At 35.2% G+C, this 15,499-nt stretch overlaps 1 protein-coding gene across 1 annotated transcript in view; it reads left to right on the top strand.

The window, feature by feature from the left end:
• LOC113229238 (protein unc-80 homolog) overlaps positions 1–15,499 on the top strand; it is an 81,445-nt gene that overhangs the window by 37,119 nt on the left and 28,827 nt on the right. Inside the window, exons 19-36 of the mRNA XM_026462764.1 lie at positions 415–592; positions 1,765–1,954; positions 2,825–2,919; positions 4,149–4,339; positions 4,662–4,779; positions 5,102–5,166; positions 5,265–5,400; positions 5,614–5,788; positions 5,889–5,927; positions 6,007–6,042; positions 6,995–7,151; positions 9,933–10,104; positions 10,815–10,907; positions 11,395–11,543; positions 11,763–11,882; positions 12,479–12,591; positions 13,844–14,006; positions 14,817–15,046. Of these exons, the coding sequence (XP_026318549.1) occupies positions 415–592; positions 1,765–1,954; positions 2,825–2,919; positions 4,149–4,339; positions 4,662–4,779; positions 5,102–5,166; positions 5,265–5,400; positions 5,614–5,788; positions 5,889–5,927; positions 6,007–6,042; positions 6,995–7,151; positions 9,933–10,104; positions 10,815–10,907; positions 11,395–11,543; positions 11,763–11,882; positions 12,479–12,591; positions 13,844–14,006; positions 14,817–15,046 (2,420 nt within the window). The remainder of the gene's footprint in view (positions 1–414; positions 593–1,764; positions 1,955–2,824; positions 2,920–4,148; positions 4,340–4,661; positions 4,780–5,101; positions 5,167–5,264; positions 5,401–5,613; positions 5,789–5,888; positions 5,928–6,006; positions 6,043–6,994; positions 7,152–9,932; positions 10,105–10,814; positions 10,908–11,394; positions 11,544–11,762; positions 11,883–12,478; positions 12,592–13,843; positions 14,007–14,816; positions 15,047–15,499) is intronic.

Below are 15,499 nucleotides of genomic sequence, written 5' to 3'. Positions count from 1 at the left end.
TTGTTTTAAAACTTCTAAAACCGAGTCCGACATAGATGTTTCTAATTGAAAATATAAGTGCTCTTTTGAGCTCTATCTCCATCTCGTCTGATGAAAAGTGACGATGAGTTCGACGATGTACACTTAAATAATGCCTATTCAGCCTCACTTTGAAAAGACCCAAGTTATACCGTTCAAGGAACAAGTCAGCAGGCAGGGAATTCCGGTCCCGTTCGCCATATAAATGTGTGAAACGAACTTGAAATAGTATTGATGGAATTACCTGTGGTAACCACTTACTATCAATATGTTTGATTTTTTCAAGGTTTGACTACATAAGCTGACATCTCCTTGTTGACTGCAGGAAAAGGTGTTAAATGCTAATTGTCCAACAACAGAAGCATATTTTATAGATGTTTTTTTGTAATTTTCTAGAGTTTACTGGACACAGAGACAGGAGACGAATCAGCCAGCCAATCACCGCTCTCTGTGCGAACACGCCGCTATCAACTAACGCCGCGCCAATCAGAACGCACTATCCCCTCTGCTGATATTACACCGCATCATAAATCTTCGCATTCTAAAAACTCCAAATTCCATTTTATAGGTATTGGTGAGTTGATTTTGCTTTGTTCATTGTAGAAAAAAATGTATTGTGAAAGTATTTCCGTTTATATAAATATGTTTATTTTACATCACTAAGCTGATAAATGTACCGGTTCTTATCATTGAGCTGACGCTAAATTTCAATATTTTTACTCTGAAGTGATTCCATAAGTTTTCCGATTTACGAATTTGGATAAGAATGCTAAAAACTACCATTCTTAAATATGATGACGATTTCATCAAACTAAAACTCAAATAATCTTTATTTCATAGGTAAGCAAATTAAACTAATAATTTAGTAGCAGAAGGGGTCCTTGTGAAAGAGTTCGACCAAAATAGTACTGCCACCTTACCTATTTCTGCCGCCAAGCAGTAATGTCAGCGTTACAGTGTTCCGGCTTTGAAGGGCGTTAGGGTATTATTTATTTTATTTATTTTAAACACTAAGAATATTACAAAAATATATATACATCACACCCTTAAACCTACATTGGTTTGTCCGGGTGTCGACTTATGTCTCAGGATGACGGGCGCACTGGCAGTGCCCCTCAGATCTTTGCGATTTAAAGGTCTGACTGGCACTGCAACTGTTATGGACAGGCGCGCACGCTTACCATCAGGCGCACGACTTGTTCGTCCCGTCAATTGATATTATAAAAAAAAAGAACTTGAAACTGTCACATTGAGTAAATGCTACTACTCATTTGTAAGGCAAATTCCGCTGAAAAGAATGAGTAAGAACCTCTAGGGGTTGTTCTTTAGAAATAAACATTTGTATACATTTATCATTTACAATATTTATTTCAAATATGATAGATCAAGACAACCTACAAGAGCTAAATGAGTCACTACTATAGATTTTTGTCATCCATGTACGCAAAAGCTGTATTATTAATCTTTAGTAAAGTTTTTGTTTCACTACAATTTCAAACTTCCCAAATGGCAAATTGTAAATGTCACCCGGAATCTTATTATAGAAGTGCATACATTTCCCCATAAATCAATTTGTGACTACGTCAGTCAAGAGGAGCTAGTTTATTTTTGTTTCTCGTATTAATGCTATGTTTATCACATTTTTTATGCTAAGGTAATTTGTTTAAACTTCTCTCTCTATCCTCATCACTCTATCTATTTAACATTTATGCACGTAATACAACATTTCCATATTTTATTTGACAGTAAATTGGTTCCGTCAAAAACCTCATTCGCAATCTACATCGCAGTCACTGCTCCGTAACGGTGGAGGGTCAGGTGAATCTTTGCCTATATCTGGGAGCATGGCTTCTTTAGGGCGCCCGCCGCAACTATCTCAACCACATACTTCAAGGCCTATACATGTAAAACGACGCGTTGGATATACTTTAAATAGGTAATATTCCACTTATAACACTTGTACTTGTTGTAGGTACACATTATTACTATTGTAATTTTTTTTTAAACTATTTTTCCGGATTTCAATCGCGTATATTTGTTTTTTCAAACAAACCGACGTTTCGGGCCCTTTAGATGTCCCATGGTCACGGTTCAACCGTGAATGTGTGTGTGATACGCGATTTAAATCCGGAAAAATAGTTTCATTTCCTATGTGTAACAATCGCAAAAACGTAGGAACTCGACTTGTTTTTTGAAGATTAGAAAAAGGTAAAAAGAGAAGCAGTGATCGTAAACCTTTTTCTTCAGTCATTAAATTACAGTAAAGAAAAACGTCGTAGAATTCATGACAAATAACACAATAATATGTTATTATTTTATAAAAAGATTCCGCTTAATGGTTGACAGCTCTGTTTCTTTAAGTTTTTTATAGTGCAAATCTTTGAAATATATTAAGTATGCATATATAAGTATAAATATATTAAATATACTAAGGAAATGCATCATTATGCATTTTCTTCATTAAATGTATGATAGTCAGTAATACGAGTAATAAATGTAATAATTACATAAAGGTAGTAAATATGTCTGAGAATTTGGATTCAAAGTATTTACTAAAATAATTTGCTTTCAAAAGGTGTGAATGAAATGGTGCTAGATAAAACACCCAACATTTTCTTCTGTGTAATGCTAAAAAAGCGAAGTATTACAGCCCAACAATGGTACATGGAAGTTATTTGCTTTTTTATTTTAGCTATACAATACTCGGTGGTAGCAAAGCGTAAGACTCCCCGTATTTTTCGAAATGATCAAAAATATTTATTCACAAATTGAACTCTACCTTGATGCCTCCGTTTACCTGTTACAGGGCTAGAAAGAGGGTCGAAGACAGACTCAATAGGATTGGCCTAAGAAAAATGGGAAAGAAAAGGGATGGCAGCATTGAGGAGAGTTCTGGCGGATGTAAGTAATAACTAAATGGTTAAACACCGTAACTAACAATGTTTTCGAAATCCTTAATTTAGGATCTTAAATTCGAAATACAGTCTTCACTTCACTCCATTTTATTATTTAAAATTTTATGAAACGCTAATCGCAGGAGAAATATCGCAGGCTTTATACTATAGCGCATATACATTTAGTAGCAGAATAGCTAATTGTGAAAGAGTTCATCCAGGAAAGTACTGCCGCCCAGCCATTACTGCTTCCAGAGCTTTACTGAGTTCCAGTTTTGAAGGGTAAGGGTGCTGGTGAAATTACAGGTACATGGGACTTGTCAACTTTACATCTCAGGATGAGACGCAGTGACAAGGCCCGTCAGATCTTTGCGGTTGAAAGCTTTAGCGCCCAGTTACACGAGGAGAAAGTTTTCGAGCGGCCGCCGCGCGGCGACGGCTGAGTTACCACGCCTTCCTGTACATTAATGACGAATCTGAATTCTATTTACTAGGCAACAACATTTTAATTCCTCTAAAGAAATCTACCGCGTGGTCGCCGCGCGGGCCGCTACGGACTCCGCTCGGTGACCACGCGGTCGTCGCGCTGGCCGCCGCGTATACCAAATTCAAGCCTCATTTAAGTTAAAACGTAAAAGCTAAACAAATAGAGCGTATTTTGACATTACAGTTAGATGCACGCGGTCGCTGCACGGCGGCAACGCGGCCTCCGCTCGGCGACCGCGCGGGAGGAGCGCGATGAAATTCGTGTCGAATAAACGCGCCCTTCGAGTGGCACTGTAACTGTTCTGGATAGGCGTGTCGCTTACAACCAGGCGCTTGATTTGTTCGTCCCGTCGCTTAGTATTACGCAAAAAAAAATTAAGTAGGTACTCTGCACAGACCACATAGTCTTTCTTCCGTGGTACTCCGTGTCCCATGGCTATAAGAAAACGTTTTTATATATAACGTATTTATATGTAATAATAATATCCTATCCTAATCTTAATTAGGAGTGTCGCTTGCTACCAGGCGCACGACTTATACGTCCCATTACGAATCATAAACAAATGAAGATCTGAAGATCTTCTTACGTTATTCTATAAAGGCTGCGATATGAGAGACTAAAGGTGTCCCTTTTCCGTTATTTTTGTTCTTTTGTAAACATTTTTGAACACGACATTATCGAGAACAATTGGTATGGAAAATATTTGTGAACGTCGCGTCTTTAAGTTACTCCTCCTCTCCTTTTTCCAGTTATGTCCAGAAGAGGTTCGACGGAAGGTGGCTCGGGTGGTGGAGAATCAGAAGTAGTGGTACTCAAACGACGTCGTCTAGTAGCAGCTGCGCCACTTTATGCAGGCTTAGCGAGATTCAATTTAATATTGGACGCAACTCAACCCGGCGGCACTCCGGATGCGCTTTTCATGGCCGCCATTTTAGATTTGGTAAACTGATATTTTAAATACTTATAATTGGATATTTAAAATATATTTTCCACTTTTTTTGTATAACTCTTAAGGGAGTTAATTCTACTTAAAAATACGGACAACTATTGATCTTAAAGTTCATAATATACCGCTCAAATTAATTAAGCACGTTTTAGGTAACAAATCGTTGTGTTATTATTGTTACACTGTAATGTTTAGCTGTCAAAGTATCGGAATCGATTAGAAACTGTATAACTTCTCGACTATGGACGTCCTATGACATATATCTTGACAATGATAAGCCAATGCAATCTTGTAAATGATCTTATTAATTTTACAGCCACATACTGTTGTAGTTGGTCGAGCAGCAATTCTACTTGAATGCGCTCATCTGGTTCATAATTGCAATAAAGGTCAATGGCCTTATTGGCTAAAATCTAATGTTGCTAAGAATGCAGGTATGTCCAATACTTTAGATATTTTTTGTGAGCAAAAGGCAGTTAGGCGTGCACTCCATTCGCGTTAGGATTCAGCATTCTTTATAAAGTGAACAAAGGCGCGATGTATATTTATGTCGTTCATGGTTTTCGTTGTATGGGGTTCGGCAAACTGCAATGTACACAGAGTCTTGAATGCGTGACCGCCTTATGTTTGCGAATTACTTTAAATGAATTTAGTTGTATTCTATATTAATAATTTTCAAAATTATATCAGCAGCGTCGCATTAAAAACATTATTTTGTGTCTTGATTAGTTTCTTGAAAAATTGTTATTTTTGCAGCGGCCTCCAGTCCACAACTGAAGAGACAACGATTGGCCGGAAAATTGTTTTATCAATGGGCAGAAGTAAGTATCTCAGATACCAAAATCTTATGATGTATTTTATCATAATAATGATCTGGACACTGAACATTCTTGTAATAAAATGTAATGTAATTCTTCAGGCGATAGGCAACAGATTGGAAGAAATGCTGGTAGAGGACAGAAAACACATTGAAACTGTAACTAATTTGGTGATTGATGCTGATGGGCAGAGGGAGCTTTTGCAGCAGGACGAGGAAGAGGATTTTCTTGATGAAGGTAACCAGGTTTATTAGGTTCCTCATTTCTAGACCGCTCTTCTTTAATACAGATTAATAATTTTGGTTTTTTAAGGCACCGCCCACCAAGTTAAACATGAAGACCGGATAAATAAAATACTGAATTTTGTGACTATAAAGGATCTTAGCAAGTTTTAGAAATGTCTTGAAAATTTCGTCTTCCAAGTAGCTTGTTTATCTTAAATTTTTTCAGCGAGTATACGTATGCCCGGAAAGCCTATCGGTGCCGATTGCCCCCGAGCCCTGAGAATAATCGCGTGCGTTCTCTTGTTCGAAATAACTGCATTCCTCCGCGAAACGTATCAAAACCTTCCCAAGACTTCGCGATCCTCCTTGAAGGAGAGAGGACCTTGGGACCGAGTTTACAGGTACGACTATCCTTTGAATAATATCATGCTTTTTGGTAAGTAAATTCGTTGTGACCATCAGTGTAAAAATGTCTTTTATTTTTGTTATTATTATGCGAAGATGGATGGAAAAACGAAGACGTTTGTTATGTAAGAATAAGTGAGTTCCTTATGTTACTTCCGTTTGAAATCACATGTTAAAAGAGTGCATATTTTTGATTATACTTTTATTTTAACAGGGCTCTTAGCAGTCAACACAGATTAATGCCAGTCGAGTATGTGTTCTGAAGAAATAATGCATGTTACTTGCATACCGCACTGAACGTGCATGCGTATATAGTGTGTACATAACAATAACTACATACACCTATATGATACGGATAATGCAAATTTTACTTCAGAAATAATAATTTATAAAAGTAGCAAAAATTTTGCTCACGTTTCGAAAAGTTTGGCACGAAGGGCCCTGGCAAACGAATCCGCTTTGCTTTTATTCATAGCTACTGTATTTTCACTGTAATGTAATTATTTTCATATTGTTAAAATTGGTAAGCAAAATTACACCTTAGTGCAGTACATCAAAACGCATTTTTAGTTGCTGAACTTTGAAGCACAAATTAGTAATTTAGTAAGTATGTATATTGAATTTCATTGGCTTTTGCATTAAGGTGCAATTTTGTTTATTATCTTTACATATGAAAACTATTTCTAACAGTGAATTCGTATCAGTAATGTAATGCTTGATTTGAATTGTTTTTCACTTTGAAAAATTGGCAATGATTTGTAAAAGTGGCTACGTTTGCAGTGGCCTTTAGTACTTCACAGTACTCTAAAGATAATTCAATATATTGGTACCTAATAATGTGCAATACGCACAGCTAAACTGCATGGTGTAATTTAAACAATTATCCACCTAACGTAACAACATAAAGTACGGAGTTAATCTACACAAATAAAAGTATTTTGTCGACTACCACCTTGTACAAACATTTTCAAAATTATTTCCAATAGTTTATCAGACTCTGCAACAGGTAGTTTAGATTATTATTAGTATTGAAAAGTAAAAGTAAATCGCTTTGCTACATTGGCATGCACAATCTGCGAGGATTGTACTTTTCGAAACTAAATTAATACATTTGTAGGAAATAGAAGCTACTACTATAGCTAATTGAGAACATCGAACTTTTTATCCTCGACCGAATGTCTAATATCTATTGTATGATACAGGGAAGCAAACCGTCGTTGGAGTATGGCCCTTTCGAGCATGGGACAGTCCCAAGCATCCGCTCAAAGTCTGCAATCTATTGCTGGTGGAGACACTGAGAGAAAAATTTCGTTTGTTTTGCATGAACCGGAAAATGTCTCTGGAGGAAGCAATGTTACCGTGAGCATTGTTTAAATGATGCAATTAATTACGCTTCAATTATTTTATTTATTATTCATACTATTCGTAATATAATATACGTAGACGTATAATATACGAACATGAAGTAGAACTCGATTTGGGAGAACGCCAACTATAAAGTTATACTAAATGCAGTTGTCTCTTTCGTCACCAATAAGAAAAGGACAGCAGATTTAATTTTAGTTTCAATCTGTCCGGTGAGTATGGCAATCTATATTACTACACTCACCAGACCGTAGACTGCCAAAATTGTACGTATTTACTCCCAGCAAATACGAATCAGGTTATTTGTATAAAGTATAGAATGAATGAATGAAATATTCTTTGTTGCACATTAAAAATTACAATGACGACACAGAACAGTAATGCAAGTATCACAGAATAAGCTAATGTACAACAGGCAGCTTTATTGCTAAGGAGCAATTTCTTCCAGGCGGTAGTCCATTTAGGATAGACATTTAAGAGCTTGAAAGGGGGTGCAACCAAAGAATTTCTTCTAATAAAAAATAAAGTAAATAAATAAAATGTTTCTTTATTTAGGTATATTTATCTAGGTTTATTAATGGATAAATCGGACATTACTTATTATATTACATTACATAATAATTAAATTGAATTTTATTAACGGCAAATTATTATTATCAATAAAGTAAATAATTAAGTATTAAATTAAATTGAATCATACTATATACAGTGGTGGACACATAATTAAAGACACTTAGAGAATATTATTTTTTCAAAGTTTACTTATCCTATATTTTTTTATTATAATGCAATAGGAGCTTGCAATATTATTTAAATTATTCTAACGGGTATCGTGAAATGTTTGAAATGAAATAAAGAGAACGAAGATGTCGTATTTTAAATTTTTATTAAGTTTCTTTAATTACACCGTTATAAACTAATACAAAAGCTTGGCCAACTAATTAAAGACACACAAATCATGTAACTGCAAAAAAAATATTACAAATGTTAAAACGAATTTGAGTATAAAATTAGTTTCAGATGTATAATAAGAAAATAAAAGCACGTTGTTAATATTTTGTCGCATGTCCTTTAGCAGCAATGACGGCCCGACACCGCCTCGGCATAGAAGCAATCAAATTATTGCAAGTTTCAATCGAAATCTGTTCCCATGCCTCTTTAAATGCCGTGTATAGTTGATGCACGTTACTTGTACGTTTTTTTGCAACCATTTTCTTCACACGGGACCACAAGTTTTCGATCGGGTTAATGTCAGGACTATACGGTGGCCAATCCAAAACTGTTACTGATTGGCTTCTAAGAAATTCTTTGACCACTGCTGAAGTGTGTTTGGGATCATTATCATGTTGAAAAGTCCATATCACCGGCAAATGATCCTCGGCATAAGGTAACATGGTGTTTTCTAAAATATTTTTATATTGAAATTTATCCATGTTACCTTCTATTTTTTTAATAGGTCCCACACCGTGACCAGAAAAACATCCCCAAACTTTGATATTACCCCCTCCATGTTTAACAGTTTTTTTTGTGTATTTTGGATCCATTTCTTTTTTTGAAGGACGCCTCACGTAAACTTTTCCATCAGAGTTAACCATATTTATTTTAGTTTCGTCAGAAAAAAGCACATTTTTCCACTGTCGCTCTGTCCAATGTGCATATTTTTTGGCAAACAGCAATCTGGTTTTGATGTTTTCTTACTTCAAAAGGGGTACCTTCCGAGAAATTCTTCCAAACAAGTTTGCCTCACATAATAGCCTTCTCACCGTTCTTGCAGACACTCCTCTAGATTCCTCTGCACCAAATACTTCCAAGCGAATGACTTCTGATCCTTTGAAAGGGTCTTTTTTAGCCAACAATTCTATTCTTGTGTCTTCTCGCTGGGTTGTTTTTCGCGGTCTAGGTTTCCTAGGCACATTTTCCGTAGTGTTAAATTTCTTAAAATGCCGGATAGCGTTCATTACCATATCTTTCGAGCATCGCAAGTGTTCTGCAATTTTCCTATATGACCACCCTTTTTCATAAAAAATCAGAATTATCTTCCTTGTGGAAGGATCGCAACTTTTGCTTTTTCCCATAATATTTCAATTTAAATTTCACAATAAACTTAGAGCACGGCTAAAACTGAGTGAGATTTTGCGTATCACGAAAATTCGCTCAATATTAGAAAAAATCAGTGCTCTTTTTTATTTTTTATTTCAAGTTTAGAACACGAAATACAGATGGCCAGCAGCTAATGTATCGAAAAAGTTTGAATGATATTTGAAACAGGAACTATGTAAACTCTTTTTAGTTAAACTTTGATACTGTTCTCATTTTAAAAAATATATGATGTCAGTGTATGTAAAATGACTATTAAAATGGAATTGATACCTACCTTGGGTCTCTAAATATCATTTAATTTGTTGTATGTGGTCAACATCAAGGGTGTCTTTAATTATGTGACCACCACTGTATATAATAGTACATTACAATTAATAGTATGATTATAATTAATTTATTTATATTTTAAAAAGGAAGTGTTCGATTACAATGTAGCACGTATTGCATACTGTCCTTACAAAATAATATTGGCCGAATCGCTCACTCTCGCAAGAAAAGACCAATGTCTCTTTCGTACTTCTAATGGAAATGTTTTAAATAAAACACTAATTAATAATAAAATAAATATACACATAAATAATAAATACATAAATTATTGGAACGTACAACATAATAATATAGATAATAGAATTTATTGCTTCGAAAAATATATCTAAGTAGAGAATTTGGTTTTAGCTCGCAGACCCAGTTCCTGCAGTACCGGATGACAAAAAGGGCCGTTTATGTTCTCGTGGCGGTAAAGCGGGCATGCATCGACGTAATACGCAACAGACTCACGGTGCATTTGGATCCTTTAAACGACGCTCTATTAAGTTACGACCGAAAGATGTTAAAGATGTTGATGAGTGTAAGTGTTTTACATTTTCTTAGTTACCATTATGAACACGTCAATCATTGAGTTGATATGAACAACACACATGTAGATCTGCGTGTATTGATGAATAACGTTATCACAAATAGTGACCGAGAAACGCTTCTAACCTTAATTGTACTCATTAAATCATTGTTCTGAAAGAAAAGGACAGCTAGTTGTTTTGTTCAGATTGAATTAGGCTGATCACACATGGCGCCGCAGCGGCGCAAGCTCTTTCTATAAATTCGAAAATTCAATTTTTAAAAAGCTAGATAAAGTCGAACCTTTTTGCTCGAAATTTGCAAATTCTATGTTCGATACCTGTGTGAATTAATTATAAAAATTACTGTCTCCGTGGCCGAACTGTTACCATGCTGGGCTGCCACACAGAAGTCCCGCGTTCGATTCCGGGCCGGGAAAATTATTTGTACGGCCTACATTTGTTTCTCTTGTGAGTTTGGGTGTAATTTAGGTTGTCTATGTGTGTTTCCATGGCACCCGCGATTACAGGGTCTTCCTAATGAGGGACTTTTAAAAAAAATAGATCGTGGCTACTGAATGACATTGAGTTCAATCCAAAATAAGATCAAACCTCGCTTGTATTGAACGCGCTCGCAGGGCAGCACTCTAAGTTATGTTAATAATTCGCAAGGTAACAAGTGAATGTCTCAAAATTTGTAACACACGATTTTTTTTGTTTTTAGACGTAAACCGTAGATCAGATTCAATACAAAGCAGAAGGAAGGTTTCGTCGCTTTCAGACAGAAGCGACACTTCTGAGATTTATCCTGGCACAGGTAAAGTTATAAATATTCTAACTATAGTCATCGAGTGTAGAGGTATCTTTAATTATAAACTTTATGTTTACAAAGAGCAATTCCTAGAGTTTCTTATTCATTCTTCTCAGAGAAATTTGCCCTCTGAAAGTAATAGTATTAAATCAGTTTGGCGATTCATGTGTGATTTGCTTATATACTAATGAAATAAAGATATTTTGAGTTTGAGCTTTGAATAATTAAAACTTGTAACGAAACAAATTGTTTTCAAAAACGTATGGCTTACAAAATCGATACAAATGTGAAACATTAAAGAAAACAATCTTTTACTTTCAACTTTCTTTATTCAGATAAGGTAGATATAGAAATGCATATACAACGTCAAAAAAAGTTTTTTTTATTTTTATTTTTAAGCATAATTCGTTTCTGTTTTGGATAAAGCAGTTATTCTGTGTCTATTCAAATACACACTATCGTAATTTACTTACCAATATGTTTACTGGGCCAGGGGGCACAGTCATAATGCCAACCGAAGTAGACAGTGGCGGTGAGGAGAGTCCAGGAGTGTTATCGGACGACCACGATCATCCACCTGACAGTCCTGACAGCAACTCTACCGATCCTCAGGACAGTGGCAAGGGATTACCTTGGTTAAAGGTATGTAGTATATCCTTACATTGTCGTGTACATAATAAAAAATTAATACTTGTGGCCACTAAATTTGTTTATTATAGTAAGTACGATTATTATCAATGTCGCACTGTTTTGTTATATCCTGTGTTTATAAAACAGGCAAGACAATTGTCTGAATGTTATTAAAATATGAAAATAATATTATTATGTGACAAAGCAAATTCATAAGTATTTCGTTTTCAGACGATGGTAAAGTTTCTGAACTCTTTCAACTACGTGTGCTGCCACCAGAATTTCTGTCACCCGTACTGTTTCCGTCGCAACATGCGAGCTAGTGTGAGACTTATGAAATCTGTCCAGAAGGTAAAATAATTCTATTACTGAATCTTATTAGACTCGTATTATTAATCATTTACTATGATTCGTTCTTTTTAGAATTAGACGGAATAAAATTTTGGGTCTTTATCAGGCACCATTTCATTGAGTGATTTTGTAAGCAAATCAATTTAATAAATACTGTGAAAGAAAATTCTCGAACATATTTTCTATTTGTAGTCACTATTATAAATTAAAAGAATAATTTCTGTCTTTATATACATACTCTTTTTCTAAAAACCTTGCACTTACACGAAACTTAAAAAACAGAGCTTCCAAACATTAATCGGAAACTTTTTAAAAATAAAAACATAATCGTGTCATTTGAAATGTCATTTATCATCAAATCTTACAATATTTTCCTTTACTGTAATTTGTTCACAGAAGAATAAGGTTTACGATCACTATTTCTTTGTATACGTTTTGTCTAATATAATATAAAACAAAGAATTTCCTTCTCAAAAACGTTGTCTTTACATAACTGCATCTCAAGCATTAGTTATTACATTGCTGTTACTACAAGTAAATCAGTGTACTTGTGATTTGTTTAACGATTTCTTTTATTAACTTAAAATTATTTTTAGATTTACGGCGAAAAGTTTGGCCCTGACGTCAACCAAACAAGTTCAGAAGAAGGTCCTATTGGAGTCCGTAGGGGTAGGCGATCTCGGAAACCATCAGAACATTCTACCGACAGGTATATTAAGAATTTTAGGGTAAATTTTACTTGCTTTTATTATTCACGTGTAGGGTTCATTAATATAAATTACTCCGTCGCGTCGTAATAATAATAAATAAGATTCGTACTTGTAATACATGTACATAATTATTAATAATCTCAGTACAGAGTACTAAAAAACCGACTTCAAAAGTACGTGGAATCACATCTATTTGCCAAGTTTTATTGAAATCGGTTACCGGAAAGTGCGCAAACCCGGATTCATCCCCTAGTTCGCCACTATACGGAACTTGACACAGGAGGTAATAAAAATCGGTTCTTACTACTCAAAGTATATTGAGAGAGAAAACCGCCATGAATTGGAGAATAGCAAAATCAACCATTAAAATAATTGCTCCTTATAATAAAATTTAGCCGCTATTTATAAAAATGAATCTTCATGTGTGAATGAACAGCCGCCCTTATAGGTGGATGATTTTCTTCAAAATTAAATGGGACCAATATGGAGGTACCCTCTTTCCAAAAAAAAAACGAATCATCAAAATCAGTTCACAAATGGCGGAGTTATCGCGTAACATACCGCACTGCTATTACAATAGTGTCGTAACTAAAAATATGTGAAATTTAATATTATATCATTACTGAACGTAAAATTTGATTATCTACACGTCAAAATAACCGTCGTTAGAATATTGTAACAAATAATCAAAAGATATCTACTTAACTCAAAATGGTACACACTTTATGTGAGCTAGTACTGGCCAAAATAATCCTTAGTCAAAAATATGAAATTATTGTTTCCATTTTATTTTTAAATATATTTGGGATATTGCTTAAGTGTCTAAAATAAATTATAACATTTACTGATTTACATAAATTTTAATGATTTTCTGCTGGAAGTAATTCGTTTTTCATCGATTCTGAAAAAGTTCACTTTTTGAGTTAATACACTATTGTATTAACAGTGCGATTCATACAAAAAAATACACACATACAGTCGAATTGAGAACCTCCTCCTTTGTTGAAGCCGGTTAAAAATAAAAACCCAACGTTATGATATTTTCCATCTCAATAAATGTCATTTCTCGACTCTACTTATTCTTTATGCTTAACAAAGAAACTGTACGACCAACATAGGTTTCATTCGGTCCTTACACTAGTTTTAGAATTCCTTGCAACGTCCAATTCGATGTTAATACATTCGGTTCGAAATTTACGATATTCTCCTACATACAATATCTATATTATACTAAAATCGAAGCATTTTCAGGGTTGACCGCACGGTATTAGAAACCGCCGGACTAGCATACCGCGCGGCCGGAGTAGAACATACACTGTCAAGCACAGAGACACCACCCAATGTCACCAAACCGGGGGCTATTCCGTACCCACCTGTGGAACCACCGCCGATATTGAAGTATTTGAAGGCACAGGTGAGGATTGATGAGATGTTGTTGTCCTTGACGTTTGTTATCTCAAACGTTGAATTTTTGTCGGTGTTCAAAATACCACAGTGTTTCAAGGCATAAGTCTTTGACCAGTGTGTATTGCGAATGATAACTTACGGCACTGAGACGTGGGCCTCACCATGGGTCTCATAAGAAGGCTCAAAGCCACCCAAAGTGCAATAAATGTTCGTAGTTTCACTGCAAGATCCAATCAGAAATGAGGATATCCGTAACAGAACTCTTGTAACCGATATGGCCCAAAGAATTGGAAAATTTAATTTACGGACGGGGCAGAACAGGTACCAGATAGGGCCAAACAGTTCGCGAGTAGCAACCTCGTACCGAAGATACGGCGTGAGCAAACACCCACAAGGTGGACCGATGACCTGGTGAAGGTTGCGGGAATCGACCGAATACAAGCAGTACAAGACCGGTCGTTGTAGTGGTCTTCGGAGGAGGTCTATGTCCAACAGTAGTCGTCGTCGAAAAAACACGACATATAAGTTCAAAAATTTACTAAATTGGTTCCACCAATAAATGTATATTCTTGTTTATAAGTAGATCTAATTTTTAAGTATAAATAAAACTACTCCCCATTATTCGCAATAAGATTCATTCAGTTTTCTTTTCTTTTAATTTGACATCGTGTTTACTCAATTACATAATTTTTGAGTGACGACAGGTTTTGGTTTGCGAAATGATAATGAATAGAATAGAATAGAATAGAAGTCGTTTATTACTAATAATGATGGTTATACTGCCATAAAATGACCCCAGTCACTTTTTCTTGTTTAGGTTCGAGACGCCTACCATACACCTCTAGCTACTCTCATTAAAGGTGCTACGACAATGAGTGAAGAACTCTTCGCAGAGTCAGCTCCCGTGGCATGGCAATTACTGTTGGAATCAGACAGAGAACTGAGTGCTTGTGCTGCAGCGTTGTTCATACTGTGTGCTGTGAAGGCGCCTACTGTTGCTTCGGAAATAATGCACGCTGATTTGAAACATGCTGAGCCTGATGTTAGGTAAGTTACAGCCATTTATTATTACTGTCACACATATAATTAGTGGTCGGATAATCAGATGCTTATTTCCGTACAAATCGGTTGCTCATTAAAATGGAAGACATGTTTGTATCGAAAATAATCCGCGACACGAGTATCATCGTTTAAAATGTTATTTCTTATTTAACGCATCATTTAAATTAACTATTATCATATATACAAAGTGATAAATATAAAATATACGGGCTTCAAGAAAAAAATTCATAATTTAATTTTTTTAATCTTTTAAGGTCCAACAAACTATAATAGAAAAAGCACTAAACGCCCAATATATATTAAAATGTTCTAAATATAATGATTACATGCCATGCTTTACGCCCAAACAAGTATGTCCTCAGTTTTGTGTGAAAAACGGACTTTTCTACATACCCTATTGTCATATAGAATGTACAGTACTAAATTTGAATACGATAT

Source organism: Hyposmocoma kahamanoa, unplaced genomic scaffold, assembly GCF_003589595.1.
Source record: "Hyposmocoma kahamanoa isolate Upper Pololo Valley unplaced genomic scaffold, ASM358959v1 296, whole genome shotgun sequence".
Classification (NCBI taxonomy): domain Eukaryota; kingdom Metazoa; phylum Arthropoda; class Insecta; order Lepidoptera; family Cosmopterigidae; genus Hyposmocoma; species Hyposmocoma kahamanoa.
Note: the sequence above shows the minus strand (reverse complement) of the source record. Positions and strands in the feature narration are given on the sequence as shown.